The sequence below is a fragment of the Trichomycterus rosablanca genome, chromosome 1 (genome assembly GCF_030014385.1).
Source record: "Trichomycterus rosablanca isolate fTriRos1 chromosome 1, fTriRos1.hap1, whole genome shotgun sequence".
NCBI classification, from domain to species: domain Eukaryota; kingdom Metazoa; phylum Chordata; class Actinopteri; order Siluriformes; family Trichomycteridae; genus Trichomycterus; species Trichomycterus rosablanca.
In genome coordinates this window covers 21582487-21603873 of record NC_085988.1, presented here as the reverse complement: position 1 = coordinate 21603873, position 21387 = coordinate 21582487, and the positions used below count along the sequence as shown (strand labels likewise).

The 21387-nt window shown below is 42.0% G+C and overlaps 2 protein-coding genes across 6 annotated transcripts in view; one reads left to right on the top strand and one right to left on the bottom strand.

The window, feature by feature from the left end:
* med12 (mediator complex subunit 12) overlaps positions 1–10064 on the top strand; it is a 57045-nt gene extending 46981 nt beyond the window's left edge. For 2 of the 5 annotated variants that reach the window (XM_062990298.1, XM_062990288.1), the window contains exons 37-44: positions 120–267; positions 989–1209; positions 2003–2071; positions 2243–2460; positions 3440–3644; positions 3838–4050; positions 8183–8264; positions 9701–10064. In XM_062990298.1, coding sequence (XP_062846368.1) covers positions 120–267; positions 989–1209; positions 2003–2071; positions 2243–2460; positions 3440–3644; positions 3838–4050; positions 8183–8264; positions 9701–9738 — 1194 coding nt within the window. In that variant the 3' untranslated portion in view covers positions 9739–10064. Of the gene's footprint in view, positions 1–119; positions 268–988; positions 1210–1996; positions 2072–2242; positions 2461–3439; positions 3645–3837; positions 4051–8182; positions 8265–9700 lie in introns of all 5 variants that reach the window. The other 3 variants (XM_062990253.1, XM_062990230.1, XM_062990306.1) reach the window with 2 other exon arrangements.
* A 2728-nt stretch (positions 10065–12792) lies between these two features.
* Positions 12793–20027, bottom strand: mars2 (methionyl-tRNA synthetase 2, mitochondrial). The gene is made up of 4 exons (XM_062994669.1): positions 20022–20027; positions 18750–18939; positions 16385–16719; positions 12793–14235 (listed from the first exon to the last, which is right to left on the bottom strand). Exons 1-4 carry the CDS (start codon positions 20025–20027, stop codon positions 13069–13071), a joined length of 1698 nt encoding a protein of 565 aa, XP_062850739.1. The 3' UTR covers positions 12793–13068.
* Positions 20028–21387: the final 1360 nt, after the last annotated feature.

The following is a 21387-nucleotide window of genomic DNA, read 5'->3' as shown; positions in this document are numbered from 1 at the left end:
ATCCACATGACTTATTTTTTTTTTAAACTATTAGGAATATACACATTTTAAAAGACTCAATGAATGAATTGCACTGCACTTTTGAATGAGTAACTCATGTTCTTTTCTGTGTTCTAAAGGATCACACTGCTCGTAATTCAGGTGGTATGCCTTACGGACAAGGCATGACTGCTGACCTCGGAAACATGGGCCAGGCCAGCCACTCATACAGAATGAGCTACAATCAGCCGCCTATGATGTACACCCAAAATCAACCTCTTCCACCAGGTCAGGCTGAACAAACACCCTCGCTTCCTGTTTTTGTCTGTCTTTGCATTTTTGGGGTCTGTCTAGAAAACCTAGTGAGCTCTCTACATAGACATTATTTTACGTCATCCTACGCGCTCACCCAAGAAGAAGGCTGTTCTGATTCTTAGATGCCTAAAAATGCTGCCTACTAAGGTGCCTTATTTCAAAGCGATAAACTGACTGAATGACAAGGGAGTACCGATGGTTTCTTAGCGATCCCAACATTCAGTACGGCACAACTTTTCTTACGAAAAATTACAAATATGGCGAATGAGTGCAGAGCAATGAACAGAGTTCTTTTCAAATGTAAATACCTTTTCATTGATTTGTATAAAGGTGTACAAGTGTCATTTATTTGCAAATTCTGGCTTGTCAGTGACAGTTCAACTGTTTTTGGTACACGGAGGGAGATGCTGACTGGCATGCTAGTGGGTTGTGCCGCCTCAGCCCATTGGTTTGAATGACATGAGGTTAACTGTGTTAGCTTAGTAAGCAAAAAACTGCGGTGACGTAATTGCTGTCTAAGTAGTGTGTCTGAATAACCTGCCTTAGAGGTTCAATGTCTTATTAGAATCCTCTCTACTTAGGCAGCTGCCCAGGTAAGCAGCAAAAGAGCTAATTAGGTTTTTGAAACGCTGTTTTTTTGTTTTCTCAATGTAAGCCGCTATATATTAACTCTGTTTCTATGTTTTTCTCAAAGGAGGACCAGGCCTGGAGCCCCCATACCGACCGCGTGTGCCTATGGCCAGCAACCCACGTGGTTTACCCCCACGCCCCAACTATCCAGGCATGATGCCAGGCGGTATGCAGGGTGGCATGGGCATGATGGGTATGGAGAATAAGCAGTACCAAATGAACTTCAAGCCACAGCCTCCCATGGGCCAAAACCAGATACTTCGCCAGCAGCTGCAGGCCAGACTAGTGAGTTGGTTTATAGTCACGTTCTTCGTTAGTTGTGTAATTTTGAATGAAAGAATCTAAAATCAGAAATAACATCAGCTGATAAAGCCTACACATTGTTGTCTGCCAACCCCCACCCATCTTTCAATCTAGTCATTTCCAATTCCCGACTTAAAATCTGCTCCTGTTTGCACGGCCCCTTATCTGATCAAGCAGAGCCGGATCACCTCACGCTGCTTATCATTCGCTAGTGTTTGGCCCCCACTCAGAGCCTTATCGTGTACAAAGAGCCATGCTAAGCTTTGTCTGATCTCCCTCACCCTAGCCCATTCACACAGGTGCTCAGACCAGACCCTTCAATCACATATCGCAGCAGGAAGAGCCACCGTCCAACCTTCCCTCCCTCAAACATGGACTTTTGTGTTTGTGAGAACACCCAGCCAGCTCGGTGTCTCTCATGAGTTCGCAAACTCTGCGGTTCGATTCCCAGGTGGAGCAGTCCAGGTCCTTTCTGTGTGGAGTTTGCATGTTCTCCCCATGTCTGTGTGGGTTTCCTCCAGAAGCTCTGGTTTCCTCCCATGGTGCAGAGACGTGCAAGTGGGGTGGATACAGAATTGTCCAGGACTGTTTGACATTAAAGACTTGAACTGATGACTTATGTGTAACCAGTAACTACTTGTCATGAATGTAACTTAATAATGTAAAACATGACGTTAAAATCCTAATAAATAAACTTGTGTGGTTACCTCTCAACAAAAGAAATTTTGGCCTACTTGTGATTTTTGTTTTTTTTTCTTTCATTTTTGAGAATCAGAACATGATGGGTCAGCAGATCAGACACATGCCTCCCAATCAGCCATATACCTCCATGCAGCCATCACAAGTAAGTGTTTTATTGAAGGGATTAAAGATTATTGATGATTTTGACAGAAATAGTACAATCGTTTTTAACGTCTAAGTTAATCTGTATTACTGACTGGACATTTGCAAAAAATGTTAAGTTACTTTAAGTTACTTTGCTATTTTAAAGCCTTTTTTGTTGTCCTTTCTTCAGAACATTTCACAGGGATACCACATGGTGATGCAGCCACACCCCTCACAAACTGGTGGAATGGGTCCTTCATCGTACGGTAACCAGGGCTTCCAGGGAACTCATCCTGGTCAGACCCCTAATGTGGTGGACCCTCTCAGACAAATGCAGCAGAGGCCGAGCGGATACGTCCACCAGCAGGCTCCTGGAGCTTACACACACAATATGCAAAACGCACAAAGGTTAGTAAGCATGCACACACATTTACCAGAATATTAATGCATCCTGAATCCATTCTTACCCTTACATCAGAATGTTAATCCCATGTCATTGCTTTTAAGGTCATTTTAGTTGGGCATGAAACCAGTCTTAATTTCTGAGCCCAATTAGAAAATCATGCAGGAGTGTGGGGATATTCCGCTAGCACACCAGCACCAAGACTATGAACTCCTCGGTTCGAAACTCAGCGTTGCCACCGGTCGGCTGGGCGCCATCTAGCGGGCATAATTGGCAGTACCTGCAGCAGACACGGTTCTATGTGGGTGGGGTCTTCAAACGCTGTGTAAGGACCCTGACTGGCAAATAGAGAGGTGCCTGTGCAGAGTGCATAGGTGAAATAGGGTTCTGCTTAGGGTCGGAGGAGGCGTGAGCAGCAATATACCCGCCTTGACTGCAATTGGGGATCCCCCAGCAGCGGAAGACAAATTGACTATGCTAAATTGGGAGAAAAATAAGAGAAAATGCATAAATAAAATAGAAAAAGCAGTGTGTGGCGCTCCAACTCACAAATTTTTATCTCTGCAGAGCCACAGACCTGATCGGGCATTCATACAAACCCAGTTGGCCTTGTTTAAGGGAGGGCAAGTCAGACGGGTTTCTTTCTGCTGTATATGTGATCTTTGGGACTGGTCTGGGCGTCTGTAAAAGTTGGGGGTTGGAGTTACATGGATCTTAGTTTGTCTCTCTACGCGATACGACTCCGTGTGAGATCCCAGCGCTGCTAGGTGATAAGTTGCAGACGCAGATTGGGCACGTCAGAGGGGGGGGGGGGGGGGGGGGGGGGCGTCTGGTGAACCTGTTTTCCTTGTTCAGATCGGTGGTTGTGCAAGTGGCAGTGGATTTACAATCGGGAATTGGAAATGACTAGATTAGGAGATAAAAGTGGAATCTTTTTGTAATCAGTATATTTTTGTAATCTGAACTTCTCTGGATGTAATGCAGGTTTAGCCATCAGCCCATGCAGCAGGCACCCATGATGCATGGCCTGGGGCAGGGCCACATGGCGGCACAGGGTGTGCACCCCAACATGCGGCCCAATCAGATGCTAGACCAGCAGCAGCGGCAGCAAGCGCAGCAGCAGCAGCAGCAGCAAGCGCAGCAGCAGCAAGCACAGCAGCAGTTTTTGAGGCAGCACCAGGCTCTACAGGTACGTCTACATCACCTTGAGTGTAAACAAAGCCTTCATATTTATTTAGATTGATGTGTAATTATTTATCGTCCGGGCGCTATACACATACACATTATCCATGTGAATGTGTTTTGTGAATGAACACTTTGGTTTAGGGCTTTAAAATGTGTGCGTTTGCAGCACTAAGCCATGTTTTTATTCACTGCATCAGCAACAACAGCAGCAGCAGCAGCAGCAACAACAGGTGCAGCAGGTTCCCTCCCAGCAGGTGCAGCAACCTCAACAGGTACAACAGCAGCAGGTACAACAGCAGCAGGTGCAGCAGCAGCAGCAGCAGCAGCAGCAGGTAGGAGCAGCACAACCCACCGGTCAGCCCCAGAGTCAGGCCCTGGGCATGCAGCCTCTGCCACCACAGCAGCCCATGGTAAACAGCTGTTTGATGATTGTTAAATGTAATGAAAATTATTTAATTGGTCCTTTGTTACAGCACTCGGAACATATTTTAACAAAATAGTTTGCACTTATGACCAAATAAATTATTAATAAATAAAAAAATAGTTTAATAGGAATTTTAGCCTACACGTAATCATCATACATGCCTTTGTTTTTGGCATGGAGGTTGTACATTTAAAGACTCCTACTGAGATCTGTACAGTTTAAGTTGGCAACATACACTTGGCATTCTTTCTAAAAGGTTTATTACTGGTCTAGTTGTTCTCAACCTTTTCATGATCACCGTAACAGTGGATGCAAGCATTTTTTTGGTCTAGCTGTTTTAATAGATGCAGGTCCATACATATTTCTGTAGTTACCTTGAATATCTGAACAGTTCCAACCTACCTCACAGCCATGAAAATAAAAAATATAATTTATGTGAAAATATAAAATTGACCCAAAACATAAAGACAAGATACAATAATGCTGATTGCTGTACTGTTCACACTACACAATTTGATCTTTTGTAATCGAGTCTTTTAAGACTACTTGACTGTTTGGCGATAGGGGGTCACACACTACACGATCTATCACCAGAAGGAATCACAGACGACTCTATCTGTTTTCTCAAACTACGTTTTGTCACGAAAACATATGCAATAAGTGACAAGTGGTATACAAGAAGTGACAAAAACGAGCAATCGATAATGTTTGTGCACTGATATGCAGCATAAAAACAAGGAGGAAAAAAATCATGTAGTGTGAACTAGGCATAAGCAGATTCAAATATAATACCAGTCATGTCATCAAATTCTTAATTCTTTTTCCCCAATTCTGTTTTAAATACCTTTTTCTGAATTTCCAGATTTATATGCGTGTTAAAAGATAACTAGCAGGACCCCAAAATGCTTAACCAAACATTTACAGCATTTAGCAGAAACTTTTATGCAAAGTGATCTACAATTGTCACTGAATACAATCCAAGCAATTTAAGATTTAGGGACTTACTGAAGGGCCCAACAAAGGCAATGTGGCAGAGGTGGGTTTTAAACCAGCAATTTTACGATAAGGGTTCCAGTACCTTTACCACTGAGCAACCACTGTAAAGCATGGTCATTTTGTCAAAAAGAAAAAATATGGATTTTACATTTACATTTTCAGCATTTAGCAGACGCTCTTATCCAAAGCGACTTGCAGTATGCAGTCTAAGTAATTGAGGGTTAAGGGCCTTGCTCAAGGGCTCAGCAGTGGTAACCTGGCAGTGGTGGGGTTTGAACCAGCAACCTTCTGATTACTAGTCCAGTACCTTAACTGCTAGGCTACAACTGCAGATTTTATAGTGCCCCTTTTATACAATAATTTTTCTGTTAGAAATGAGTTAGTACATTTGTCACCAAATGGAAAATGTTAATTCTAGATTAATCAGAACCTTACGGAAGCGTATTGATGCCACACAGATTAAAAAAAAGTCGTCAGTATGTCATTAAAACGAGAAAGTATGTCGTTATAACGAGAAAGTATGTCATTAAAACAAGAAAGTATGTTGTTATAACGAGAAAGTATGTCGTTATAACGAGAAAGTGTCATTAAAATGAGAAAGTATGTCGTTAAAACGAGAAAGTATGTCGTTATAACGAGAAAGTATGTTGTTATAACAAGAAAGTATGTTGTTATAACGAAAATGTCGCTATAACGAGAAAGTATGTCGTTATAACGAGAAAAGGATGTCATAACGAGAAAGCATGTCGTACAACGAGAAAGTATGTCGTTGTAACGAGGAAGTGTCATTAAAACGAGAAAGTATGTCGTTATAACGAGAAAGTATGTCGTTAAAATGAGAAAGTATGTCGTTGTAACGAGAAAAGGATGTCGTTATAACGAGAAAGTATGTCGTTATAACGAGAAAGTGTCATTAAAACGAGAAAGTATGTTGTTATAACGAGAAAGTATGTCGTTATAACGAGAAAGTGTCATTAAAACGAGAAAGTATGTCGTTAAAACGAGAAAGTATGTCGTTATAACGAGAAAGTATGTTGTTATAACAAGAAAGTATGTTGTTATAACGAAAATGTCGCTATAACGAGAAAGTATGTCGTTATAACGAGAAAAGGATGTCATTATAACGAGAAAGCATGTCGTACAACGAGAAAGTATGTCGTTATAACGAGAAAGTGTCATTAAAACGAGAAAGTATGTCGTTATAACGAGAAAGTATGTCGTTAAAATGAGAAAGTATGTCGTTGTAACGAGAAAAGGATGTCGTTATAACGAGAAAGTATGTCGTTATAACGAGAAAGTGTCATTAAAACGAGAAAGTATGTCATAACGAGGAAGTATGTCGTAACGAGAAAAGGATGTCATTATAATGAGAAAGTATGTCGTTATAACGAGAAAGTATGTCGTTATAACGAGAAAGTATGTCGTTATAACGAGAAAGTATGTCGTTATAACGAGAAAGTATGTCGTTATAACGAGAAAGTATGTCGTTATAACGAGAAAGTATGTCGTTAAAACGAGAAAGTATGTCGTTAAAACGAGAAAGTATGTCGTTAAAACGAGAAAGTATGTCGTTATAACGAGAAAGGATGGCGTTATAATGAGAAAAGGATGGCGTTACAACGAGAAAATAATGTCGTTAAAGCGAGTAAAGGATGTCGTTATAACGAGAAAAGTTCATTACCTTAAATGCTGCTTAGCTGACGGAAGTGTATCTGCTGATGGAGAGAAAGTTTGCACACATGCATTATGCTGTAGCTTGTGTAACCTTGCAGCTTGGCTTGCCGATCAAGATTGTTTAGGAACAACAACAATGTCTAAACTTAGTTTAATATTCAACATTTGTCTGACATTCGGCATTCCGATCTAAATAAGTGGTTGAAAAAACACCTAAGACCTTCTTATTTTATGATTTCTTACACGAATGAAAATAGTCAACATACTACAAAAACAATTTTATGTTAATTTTTAAGATTACGTCTATTTATCTAAAGAAAGGTTATAATGAAACCGTTTATCAAGCTCCCACTTCATCTAATGAGTTAGGGATCGTCATAAAACTAACGGTGAAACGTAGGAGACTTATCCAGACTAATAAATCCATTTAAATCTTGTATGATTTGTATTTTTGGAAATATAATTTGTATATTTGAAATAAATTTATTACAGAATTATTGATTTTTATTTAAATGTAATGTAAAATAAATACTATGTTATTTCAAAAAATAAGGTTTGTGTAGTAGGTGAGAAACATTGACGTGTTTGTGTAGAAATTGTTTGACATTAATTCATCAAATCATACAAGATTTAAATGAATTTATTTGTCTGGATAAGTGCAGAGTAAATGTTTCCTACGTTTCTTAGTTAGTTTTATGACGGTACCTAACTCATTGGATGAAGTGGGAGCTTGATAAACGGTTTCATTATAACCTTTCTGTAATAATATGTTAACTATTTTCATTCATGTAAGAAATCATAAAATAAGAAGGTCTTGGGTGTTTTTTTCGACCACTTATTTAGATTGGAATGCCGAATGTCAGACAGATGTTGAATATTAAAGTTTAGACATTGTTGTTGTTCCTAAAGGAGAATCTTGATCAGCACGCCAAGCTGCAAGGTTACACAAGCTACAGCATCATGCATGTGTGCAAACTGTCTCTCCATCAGCAGATACACTTCCATCAGCTATGCAGCATTTAAGGTAATGAACTTTTCTCGTTATGACATCCTTTTCTCGTTTTAACGACATCATTTTCTTGTTATAACAACATACTGACGGCTTTTTTTTTATCTGTGGAGCAGCAATACGCTTCCGTAGAACCTGATTCAGTTGTGTTTCTAAGAATTACTAGGGTTGTCAGTAATTAATTTTTCCCCTCAGGGAACTTAATGACTTAGTTTAAAGGTTAAATATCAGTGAGATAAAGCATATGACTCACAGGCTGTACCAATTATTCTGAAACTATCTAATGAAATCAGTCATCATTTTTCAACTTATTTAGTTTAATTAGCTCATTATCAAAACTAATTCAGTTCCTTTGACCTGGCAACCGAACATTCAAACTATAATGACCTAAAAAAAATTTTTTTAAAGAACCTTGAATTCATGTGGCTGTGTGTATCAGTTTCCTCGACAGGGCATGCAGCAGACACAACAGCAGCAACAGACTGCAGCTCTGGTCAGACAGCTCCAACAGCAACTCTCAAGTAAGCTTACCCACCCACCTCCTTGGTTTTAGCCTGAAGGCATTGACATTTTTATGACCTGTGTCAATATGGAAGTTAATCATCCGGGCCAGACATCATCACTAATGAGAATTGATGCGAGGCAAACCTTCTTCTATGAACAATGCTGAAATTGAGCATGACTGCCTACATTTTTATCAGCCAATTAAATCTAAGTAAACGCCCAGATTCTTTCAAATATGTTTTATGAATAGGCTTACCATTTGTACCACTGTCTTGAGTGTTTTGATGTGTACTTTTTGCATTCTTTCTCATGTGCTTGTTCATTTTTCCTTTTTCTCCTGATTCAATCATATCCAATTACCCATTTGTATCTACTCTAATGCTGAAGACTCCTACCTTGACTGAGGAGGGCCGTACCTAAGACACGGCACCTCTGACACCTGCCAACTGCTTTTTCTTTTCCTTGCATGAGGCAGATTTACTCAGGCATCAAGTAGCACATATAGGGTGTGTTGGAAAACCTAGGGAGCCCTCTACATAGACAGCATTTTATGTCATTCTATGCACGCCCCAGTGAAGTAGGCTGTTCGAAACCTAGATGCTTTAATATGCTGTCTACTAATGTATCTTAAAATTTCAACGTTATTTTGACTCAAGAACAAGTGAGCATCCGATGCTGCCTTAGCGGCCAAGGCAATCCCAGCATTCATTGCGGCACAACTTTTCTCACAGAAAAATAAAAAACATGGTGGATGGTGCGGAGAACCGAACTAAGTTATTTTCAAACGTAAATAAATTATTATTGATTTTTAATTGGTATAAACTTGTACAAGTGTTTTTATTTGCAAGTTCGGGCTTGTCAGGGACAGTTTAACCGTTTTCAGTACACAGAGGGAGATGTTATTTGACATGCTAGCGCGTTGTGCCACCTCATCCCATTGGTTTGAATGGCATGATGCTAACTGTGTTAGCTTAGTAAGCGAAACCCGATGTTATCGCTGTCTACATAGTGCGTTTGAATAACCTGACTTATAAGTCAATGACTTATTAGAATCCTCTCTACTGAGGCAGCTGCCTATGTAGACAGTAAGACAGTAAGGCAGCTCACTAGGTTTTCGAACAGACCCATAGAATCATGCACTGGTCTCCATTATTCACCACCAACCAGCCAGCAGAAGCTGCAATTGTAGCAGTAACAAGGAATCCCTTCGGCCTGCCCACTCTCAGACAAAGCCAATCATTTTTGTTTGTTTTTTTACACTACTCATGTGTCATTTTTGGCTCTCTACCCAACTGCATCCATAATGTAATGATACCATTTGGCATGCACACATTTTACATGCAGTTTTGTACATCAGGGTGCGGGTACATCAGACGTCTAGTCTCATTAGGGATGGTACCCTGGCCATGTGATCTACATATAAGCAACTTCTGACCAATTCTTTTCTCCACAGATACACAACCTGGACAGAACACAAGCTCATATTACTAAGTGCAAGTCACACATGGGCCTTTCTGAAATGGACAGCTCAACTCCAGGCTTCATGGTGTACGGATCTGCAAGCTGGGGACTTCAAAGTGACAGGGCCGGACTTCGGGCTAAAAAGCTTGAAGGACAGTGTAATCTGACCACAGTGCTGTTTCTAGAAGTTAACCCTCTGATTGGTGGCACTGTGAACTAGCAAAGGAGTACTTCATGTAAAAAATACAGAAGAGAAGAAGAATGCAAGTTTTTTTTTCTTTTTTTAATTTTATTTCACTTTGTAAAATGTTTCAGTTTCGTGTATTCTCATTAAAAAAAATAATGTCCTTTTTTTATATTTTGTTTGAGCCTCCCATTGGATAATTACTGCATGGGTGACTGTTTAAGCTGGCAACAAGTTATTTAACCCTAACTGATGCAGTGAGTAGCTTCTCATTTGTTAAACAACCATGTCAAAAGACACATCGTGTGGTCGTGGAAAAAATTTTAATCTGGTTCATAAGGGTCAAATTATTGGCATGCATCAAGCAGAGAAAACATCTAAGGAGATTGAAATTAAAATCTGGTTAAGAACTGTCCAACACATTATTAAAAATTGGAAGGACAGTGGGGAAACATCATCTTCGAGGAAGGATTGTGGTCGGAAAAAAATCTTGAATGATCGTGATCGGCGATCACTTAAACGTTTGGTGAAATCAAATGGTAGAAAAACTCCAGTAGAACTCAGGGATATGTTTAATAGTGAAAGTAAGAGCATTTCCACACACACAATGTGAAGGGAATTCAAGGGATCAGGACTAAACATCTGTGTAGCCTTAAGAAAACCACTTGTCAGTGAGACTAACCGGGAAAAACGGCTTCAATTTGCGAGGGAGCATAAAGATTAAACTCTGGAGCAATGGAAGAAGGTCATGTGGTCTGATGAGTCCAGATTTACCCTGTTCCAGAGTGATGGGTGCAACAGGGTAAGAAGAGAGGCAGCTGAAGTGATGCACCCATCATGCCTAGTGCCTACCGTACAAGCCTGTGGGGGCAGTGCTATGATCTTCGGTTGCTGCAGTCAGTCAGGTCTAGGTTCAGCAACGTTATGTGCCCAAAGAATGAGGTCAGCTGACTACCTGACTATACTGAACGACCAGGTTATTCCATCAATGGATTTTTTCTTCCCTGATGGCACGGGCATATTCAAAGATGACAATGCCAGGTTTCATTGGGCTCAAATTGTGAAAGGTTCAGGGAGCATGAGACATCATTTTCACACATGGATTGACCACCACAGAGTCCAGACCTGAACCCCATTAAGAATCTTTGGGATGTGCTGGAGAAGACTTTGCACAGTGGTCCAAATCTCCCATCATCAATACAAGATCTTGTGGGAAAATTCATGCAACTCTGGACAGAAATAAATGTTGTGACATTGCAGAAGCTTGTGGAAACGATGCCACAGCGAAAGCGTGCTGTAATCAAAGCTAAAGGTGGTCCAACGAAATATTAGTGTGTGTGACATTTTTTTTGGCCAGGCAGTGTATATTTGTATTTTCAGGTATGAAACTTGGGCAACTTTTCCAGCTTCAAGCTCCCTTTATCCATATTGTAGCTGATGAGCCAACTATCTGGTGTCCGACATTCCCCTTTTCAGCAAGGAGGCTTATATTAATAACAAGTAGACTTTTGTGTATCAGGTTCTACTTTTGATATTTATCCATACAACCATCAGTCACAGGTAGGACGTTGCTTAAATTGTTATCTATAGAGGTTTTATCAGACATGTATTGATCTTGGTTACTGTTACTGCTTATTTTTTGGTATTTTATACCTCATTCCTTCATATTTTAGACACAGCCAATTTACACCCCCAGTTTTCTCCCAGTCTCCCTGATCACATGACTGATCAGCATTAGCCGGTCATCATGCTTGGATGCCTTCACTGCTTAAATAACTGCAGAGACAGGCATGTTGATACTCCCACCCAAAGAGCAGGGGCAACAATTCTTCTTCTATTATATAGTTGGTGGCATCACCATTCAAATCAGAAAGGATGAAGTCCCTGTTAATATGTTATTTACACAGGAATTGTTTAATTAGTAAGGTATAACCCTACATATACATTTTTAAAAAACAGACGGGGTGGAAGGGTGGCGCAGTGGAAAATCACACCTTGTCCACTACCGCTGAAATGTGGGTTCTTTTTGTTTTTTTTCTATTTTATTTATGCATTTACTCCCATTTTCTCCCAATTTAGTGTAGTCAGTTTGTCTTCCGCTGCTGGGGGATCCCTGATTGCAGTCGAGGTGGGTATATTGCTGCTCACGCCTCCTCCGACCCGCGTGCAGCCCTTTGCGGAACCCTTTTTCACCCATGCACTCTGCACAGGCGCCTCTCTATCTGCTAATCAGTCCTTACACAGCGTTTGAAGGCCTCACCCACATAGTCCGGTCATCCCGCCCTAGCAGAAACGTGTCTGCTGCAGGCACTGCCAATTGTGCCCACTAGATGGCGCCCAGCCGACCGGTGGCAACACCGAGTTTCGAACCGAGGAGTTCCGAATCTCGGCGCTGGTGTGCTAGTGGAATATCCTGCTGCACCACCTGGGTGCCATTGAAATGTGGGTTTTGAATTTCAGCTTTACTATCAGCCGGTCGAGCGTCTGCACAGACTATGTCTAACCTTAAATTAACTGTGTCTGGGAAGAGGGGGGTGGCCGAACAGCCTAGTCACTGGGACATACACTCTCAGTGACAGTCTCAAGTCTGGATAAAATAAGGAGGGGGTAACCATAAGGGAGTGGCAACCACTAAACACGGAAGCAACTGATTTAAAAAAATAATAATAACTGAGCAATAGACACAGCTTTTCCGCTCATTTAAATAGTAAATTTTGACCTAAGGCGCAAATGTCATGGGGCTTGCCGCACCAGAAACTGATCAGCAAACGCCTTCTTGCAATAATTTACTTTCAGTATTACTCAGGAAAGAATTATAATGAATAGTGAATATTGTGTAGCCTTTAAACGTTGATGATTTTTACACCTCCAACACCTGCTAACCGCTTCTTTTCCCTGCATGAGGCGGATATACACAGGCATCAGTAGCACGTACGAGGTCATGCACTGATCTCTATTTTGACACATTTTGTCTTTGAGGCTTTTATTCAGCTGCAAGGGTTAGTTGAAAAATGGAAAAAATTATAGAATTATGACGCCTACCTAGGAGTCTTTTGGCAAATATGGTAGCTGTTGTCCCACTAAAACAACTAACTCCAATGTCTGGGTTGAATAGTCATAGTATAAACAGCAAAGTACAAATGATATTAGCATCTTAAGAACTCTCGATGTGTGTGTTATCGTTTTCCTGGTTTTGGAGTGTTGCCTTTCGGTTTGCTTCTTTCAATTCGATTGAAAAGCACTCCTGTGTCAGGACCGAGCTTCCTTCCTTCGTAAGGACAGTCTCGTCGATCGTACTTAGACAGAAAATCTAGCGCGTGATCCCAGCTTCTTTCACCAGGTTGTACTCCTATCCGGCATAAAATTTTATCGGCTAGCCCTGGTGTGACCGGCTGCAGAAGAATCCCGTAGATCCTAAGACATTCCATGGCCACATGCAGTATGGTGTCGTGCCAGCGTTTGTCCTCTGCGTCACTGCAGTTAAGCTTCCACGGAGCGTGTCTCTGAATGAACCCGTTGGTAAGACGCACACAAGCACTGATCGCTTCCAATGCTTTGTACACCTGCAGGTTTTCAAAGTGTTCCTTGACCAAAGCTGGAAGCCCTGACACGGCCTCTATCATCCTGTAATCCTCTGGCACGGCTCTTCCTCTGGCCTCCTTTGGAAAGGAGGTGCTGCAGAAGTGAGAATACACCTGCTCAGGATTTAGAGAGGGTGCTGTGCAGCGATTGAGAAGACCACCCAAAGAGTCAGCTAGTTCGCTATTGCACAGCTTGACCACCTTGTCATCATCGTAATCACAGTCTGTATCTGGAACCCCTTGTCTTAGAAGAAAGTATCTGAAGCCGTCCACCGTGAACTTTTGCGATGTCTCAACAGGATCTACTACGTTTCCCAAGCTCTTGGACATTTTCTTGCCCTGCACGGTCCAGTGGGAGTGCACGTAAATAGCCCGAGGCAGGGGCAGTTCAGCAGCTAAGAGAAACGCAGGCCAGTATATGGCATGAAATTTTAGGATGTCTTTTCCGACGACGTGATGGACCACGCTCCACCAGTGCGAGTGAGTTTCCGGATAACCCGCAACAGTAAGATAGTTCACCAGTGCGTCCAGCCACACGTAGACGGTCTGTTCAGGATCTCCTGGAACTGGAATGCCCCACTGCAGACGACTTCTCTGTCTCGACACAGATAAATCAGGTAGATCGTTCTCCAACCACTGAAGCACGATGTTGTAAAACTTTTCTGGTTGAATAGCTTTCGGGTTTGATTGTAACCACTCCCTTAACCTGTCTTGAAAACCTGACAGGCGAAAAAGATAGTTTTCCTCTTTCATCCACTCCACCTGAAAATAATGCAACAGGTTATCACAGAGTTTTTCTTGGTGTTACTACATTACTTTTGCAGTGATGCTACAATGATAAGCAATATTACCCACCCCAAAAAGTATCAATTTGCTTCTATTTTTAGAATCTGTTTAATCTTGGTCAGGGTTGCCTTGGGTCCTGCACTACCTAGAAATACAAGGCGCAAAGCAGGAACACACCCTGGTCATGGTGCCAGTCCATTCGTTCATACCAATTTGAAGTAGCCATGGTTGTATTGGGACGGTTGGGGAAAACCATGTATAAATATTTGTTACCTGTAGAGGGACGTTAGCTCATTTCCACTTGGAATAAATCACAGGAACAAAAATTGACCAGTTTTTTTTTTTTACTTGCATAAAACATGTTACCTTGTAACTCGACGTCCCCTAAACACAAAATCTTTGAAACTCAACGCACTTCGTAAGAGATTTGTACCCTTAAACTCAACGTGTTCAGCTATTTTTTTTTTTTTTTTATCTAATTTCAAATTAACAATGAACAGCCGCCGCTTTGTTCAACTCTTGGCTTGAGCAGTGCAGTACAACATCATCAAAGTGTGAATATGAGACAAATCTGCATTTGTGTGAAATAACCGTCAAACTCACTCTGAAAGCATCTACATGTATCTGTGTTTAGCTGGATTTTCCTTACTGTTTTACTTTTAAACTTGTGTTATAGCTTGGGGGAGAATTAGCTTTTCTGAGAGTCTAAAACGCTTATCGTAAAAAAAAGCTTGATGTGACAATGTATTAAAAGAACATGTGAACATGAAACTTCTCTTAATTATTACTGCTCATAAGTTAGCTATCTCGCTCGTTTTAGTACAATAAGTCATGTTAAGCTATGTGCACCAGCACACTCCAAAGAAAATAACGGCACAGCCATTTTGTCACTTCCTTTTTTTGTTTTGTTTTTTATTTATAATTTTTCCCACTTTTTTCCCAATTTTCTCCCCTAATCTAGTCATGTCCAATTACTCGATTGTGTCCTCTATACTGATTCAACCCTTCACTGCTGACTGAGGACGCCTCTCAACTGACATACGCCCCCTCCGGCACGTACAGTCAGTACAGACTGCATTTTTCACCTGCACGAGTCGAGTTCATACACTGACGGGCACTGTGTATGGAGGGCCACAACCCCCATCAGCATTATTCCTCAGCCCTGTGCTGGCGCCATCAGTGAGCCAGCAGGGGCCGCAGTTGTACCAGTTATGAGGACCTATGATCCAACTTTTTTTAACCCCTAACCCTGAACAACAGCCAATCGTTGTTCATGCAGCCGCCCAACCCAGTCGGAAGGCAGAGCTGAGATTTGATACGATGAATTCGAAACCCCAACTCTGGTGCGCTAGCGTACTTTACCCCTGCGCCACCTGAGCGGCTATTTTGTCACTTCTCATGTGAATGTGCCTTTACTGAACGCAATACAGTATTCCAAGATCAAACATCTCCACGATTAAGAAGTGTAAGGAAACAATAAAGAAGTAAAGGTAAAGTGCAGATTTTATTGTTTTTTTTAATAAAATTTTTTAGCTGTTTTCAATTGTATTTCAGTGTTTTTTATATTATATTTGTTATTTTCAGTGTATAAGTGTAAAAACAACCCCATTATTTTACATTAGCCTAAAATATATGCAGTTCCATTGGACCATGGATTGCATTAACAGATTTCACATACATCCTTATGGGAAAAAATACCTTAAAACTCAACGCCTTTAAAACTTGACGCCACTCACAGAACCAATTGGCATCGAATTTTAAGGTACCACTGTATATCCCTTAAATCTGGGTTTTTTTGCCAGATGTGGTTTAAGACAATATGACTTTCTGCTATATACTGTAGATTTTACAACCCCAGATCAGAAAAAGTTGGGACAGTATGGAAAGTACAAATAATAATCGTTTCTTACATTTTATTCCAGACAGTATGAACTCGGGTCTGAAACGCAGAAATGGATGTACTGTATATTGACCAGACTTGACTTGGATTCATACGGTTCTAAATAAAAGTCCATACTGTCACAGCTTCTTCTGATTTGGATGTGTATTTAAAACAAAAACTTATAAATGTCAGAACATTAATAATGTGACCAGCACAGAGTGGTGATGTAAAATTGTCAAATACCTTATGGCCACTTTCTGTGGAGATTTTAATCGCTCTGCCCATTGAGTCTGTGCTGTCAGTCACCTGACCGGGAGTGAGAAAGCTTTCGTCAGGTGTGGAGTACCAGCCTTCATATGTGCCTTTATAGATCCAGCCCTTGTTGAGCAGGGTGGACCAGAAATGTTCCACCGCTCGCCAGTGGCTGTCCTCTGTGGTTCGAATAAAGTCGGTGTATGAAACGGCGCAACTCTTGAAGACATGACGGAATCTGTCTGACACCTCGGTACAGAAAGTCAGGGGCTCTTTACCAGCTGTGCCAGCTGCCTGTTGAATTTTCAGCCCATGCTCATCAGTGCCTGTGGAATAAATAGAAAATTCAAGGTTAAGGTAATGGACTAGTGATCAAAAGATTGCTGGTTCAAGCCCTGCCACTGCCAAGTAGCCAGTACTGGGTCCCTAAACAAGGCCTCAACTGTTTGCACTGTATGTAGTCACAACTGTAAGTCACTCTGGATAAAAATGTCGGCTAAATGCCATTAATGCCATGTTCTCCCTCCAGTTTCCTCACTCCCATAACATGCTAATGGTGGTGGACTGGCTACTATAAACTGCCCCTAGGATCCTGAGCGTATTCCTGCCCTTTACTATTCCAAGTGCCTTCTGACTATTTGCTGCCATAAAAAAATAGGTACCAAGAAATCCAGCAAACAGCTTCAAATGGCCAAAAGCAGACATTGATTATTAAAAGATGATTCTAGATTATGGATGAACTATAGCTTCTGAATTTTCACATTCAAGGTAAGAGTTTCTGGTCATGTTCAGTAATCATACAATATATCTGTTTACAAGGGCGCTTAGGTGGCACAGCGGTAAAACATGCTATCACACCAGAGCTGACATACTGTAATGATTGGCTTTTCTGGCTGGGTGCCAGAGAAGATTCCTCAGGCAATTACAAACTCGGCCGGCTGATCGATGGTGCATGCACAGACAGAAGATAATGGAAATTAGTGTGTGACTCTCCATGGGGTGGCATGGTGGCTTAGTGGGTAGCACTGTCGCCTCACAACAAGAAGGTCCTGGTTCGATACCCTGGTGGGGCGGTCCGGGTCCTTTCTGTGCGGAGTTTGCATGTTCTCCCCGTGTCCGCGTGGGTTTCCTCCGGGTGCTCCGGTTTCCTCCCACAGTCCAAAAACATGCCACCAGGCTAATTGGAGACACTAAATTGTCCTATATGCACCTAGCCGCTAGATGCACAAACCAGTGAATTGTAGTGCCGGTCCCAAGCCCAGATAAAATAGGGAGGGTCGTGTCAGGAAGGGCATCCGGCGTAAAAAATTTTGCCAAATCGATTCGCGGATCATGATCCGCCGAGAGCCGACCCCGCAACTGAACGGGACAAAGGCCGAGGAAGAAGAAGGTGTGTGACTCTCCATGTGCGAGACTGAGCCCTGTATAATCTCGCCTCGTGCAGATGAAAAGATGCAGTTGGATACTGGCAGCTTTCCTTTCTACTTTTGTCAGTTAAATAAAATTTTAGAGAATTAACAAACCACAGATTTAATATTATGAAAATACATCGATCAGCCATAACGTTAAAACCACCTCCTTGCTTCTACACACACTGTCCATTTTATCAGCTCCACTTACCATATAGAAGCACTTTGTAATTCTACAATTACTAACTGTAGTCCACCTGTTTCTCTGCATGCTTTGTTAGCCCCCTTTCATGCTGTTCTTCAATGGTCAGGACCACTACAGAGCAGGTATTATTTAGGTGGTGGATCATTCTCAGCACTGCAGTGACACTGACATGGTGGTGGTGTGTTAGTGTGTGTTGTGCTGGTATGAGTGGATCAGACACAGCAGCGCTGCTGGAGTTTTTAAACACTCACTGTCCCTGCTGGACTGAGAATAGTCCACCAACCAAAAATATCCAGCCAACAGCACCTGGAGGCAGCGTCCTGTGACCACTGATGAAGGTCTAGAAGATGACCAACTCAAACAGCAGCAACAGATGAGCGATCGTCTCTGACTTTACATCTACAAAGTGGACCAACTAGGTATGAGTGTCTAATAGAGTGAACAGTGGGTGGACACGGTATTTCAAAACTCCATCAGCATTGTTGTGTCTGATCCTCTCATACCAGCACCATGTCAGTGTCACTGCAGTGCTGAGAATGATCCACCACCTAAATGGAGCTGATAAAATAGACAGTGAGTGTAGAAACAATGAGTTGGTTTTAATGTTATGGCTGATCAGTGTATAGCCACTGTGAACCATTCAGCCCCAACCTCTCACCCACTGGCCCCCCATATACCCCCAGTGTGCTCCTCTGTGGATGGATGTATATGATTTTTGAAATATCCACACTGTTAGACATACCTGTAGCAAACCTGGAGCTGAATCCCTGTAGGATCTTGTATCTGTGTAGGCAGTCAGCAGTGACAGCAGAGTACACATGTCCTATATGAGGGGCAGCGTTCACATAGAATATAGGAGTCGTGATGTAATATGACCTCCCCGAATCATCTGTACACGCGTACCGCAAAACGGGCGCTTGTGAAAGTCTCCTCTTCAGAAATAAAGGATGAGAACCTGTTTTCTCTTTACGTAGTGTGTGATTGATTATCCTTGTTAATATTGTCTGGTTCCTTTTAAAAATTAAACTCTGAGCGCTCATGATGATGAGGTATGACGCTCTGCGGACCTGCTCTAATTCCGGGTCACGCTTTTAGTTCCTACCCGCTTTCCGACAATCCCGCCTTCTGCTCTGCGATTGGCTGGTAGTTTAAAATGGCATGTCGATGATTGGTCAATTGATCAGTGTTTATAAAACGCTACTGAAAAGTAAATAATAAATGTTAAATTATTTGTATAAAATATCAGATTTCCTTTGATCTTCTCATACGAAACTCATTGACGTGATTAAATTCTCACCCATTATAATATGTTCACCTGTTATAAAAACTAAGAACATCAAGCACATTTTCAAAGATTCAACTTTTCACTCAAAAATGTCTTGCTGATTCTATAATTTGTTATCAGAACATTGTATTAAATTTAAGACAAATGCCAAATAGAATAATTTTTCATTGGTGGTTTTGAAAGAATAAATAAAAATGTGAAACAGATTTTTTTTTAATAATTTGGAAGAATAAAAGAATAATCCCTTTATTTGTTATACAGTATATACACATACAGACAAACAGTACAACAAGATTCTATCTTCGGATATCCCAGCTTGTTTGTAAGTCGGGGTCAGAGCGCAGGGTCAGCCATCGTGCGCCGCCCCTCGAGCAGGAAGGGTTAAGGGCCTTGCTCAAGGGCCCAACAGTGGCTGCATGGCAGAGCTGGGATTCAAACTCTCAATCTGTTAGTTGATAGCCCAAAGCTCTACCCACTAGGCTACCACTGTCCCACGATTTATATTTATAGCCTTAATGTGAGTAAACTGAGTACTTCAAATGTTAGACATTAAGCAAGTATTCATGAAATTACATTTTTGTCTTTGTTTATAAGTAATGCACCTTAGTCACTTATGATTAGCAGATGGAAAATGTGGAAAATGTTAGCACACTTTGAATGTTCTTATTAATACATGTATATGTATTAATCGCCCTCCTGTTTTAATGACTACCGCCCAGTTGCACTCACCCCCATCCTCATGAAGTGTTTCGAACGGCTAGTCATGCAACACATCAAATCGGTCCTCCCCCCTGCTTTGGACTCCTTTCAGTTTGCATATCGGTCAAACCGATCGACTGATGACGCCATTTCCACTGTCCTCCACTCAGCCCTCACTCATCTGGACTCTAAAGACTCATATGTACGAATGCTATTCATAGACTTCAACTCTGCATTCAATACGATCATCCCCCAACAGCTTATTCTCCAACTCGACAGGCTGGGGCTGAACACCTCACTGTGCAACTGGCTGTTGGACTTCCTGACTGGAAGACCACAGGCAGTACGGGTCGGCAGTAACACATCCAACACCATCACTCTGAACACGGGGGCTCCCCAAGGATGTGTGCTGAGCCCTCTCCTATTCACTTTGCTAACCCACGACTGCACACCATTGCACAGCTCCAACCTCTTCATCAAGTTCGCGGACGACACGACTGTGGTGGGTCTCATAAAGAACAATGACGAGACAAACTACAGGAGTGAGGTGAGTCACCTGTCCCAGTGGTGCAAACACAACAATCTTTCCTTAAACGCTGAAAAAACTAAGGAGATTGTCGTGGATTTCAGAAGATCATGCACACAACATGCTCCTCTGACCATCAACGGTGCTGCTGTGGAAAGGGTGAACAGCACCAAGTTCTTGGGTGTGCACATCACTGAGGACCTCTCCTGGACTAATAACACAACATCTCTAGCCAGGAGGGCTCATCAACGTCTCTACTTCCTCCGTAAGCTGAGAAGAGCCAGAGCTCCAGCCCCCATCATGTGTACCTTTTACAGAGGTACCATCGAGAGTGTCCTGACCAGCTGCATTACTGTGTGGTACGGCGCCTGCACCGCGTCCTGTCGCAAGACCCTCCAACGCATAGTGAGAGCAGCTGAGAAGATCATTGGCACCTCTCTTCCCACCCTCCACGAACTTCACAACACCCGCCTCACCCGAAAAGCCTTCTGCATGGCAGGTGATTCCACCCACCCACTACACAGCTTCTTCAGTCTGCTGCCATCAGGAAGGAGACTGCGGAGTCTCCGGGCCAAGACCAGCCGACTGAGGGACAGCACCATCCGCCAGGCGGTCAGGATCCTCAACTCGCTTCCTGTTCTGCCCCCTCTCTCACGAACCTAACCCCCCCCCCCATCAATACCAAAACTTACATCCTTTTATCTTCCCAACGCATATATCACTTTAAACGTAATCTATAATATAACAAAATCGTTTTTTGAACTGCCGTCGTAATTAAACTGGTTTCTAACAAAGACTTCATAATCTGCACTGCCACTTTAAATGCCTTTTTATTTATGGAACTTCTATTTTTTATAATTTTTTATAATT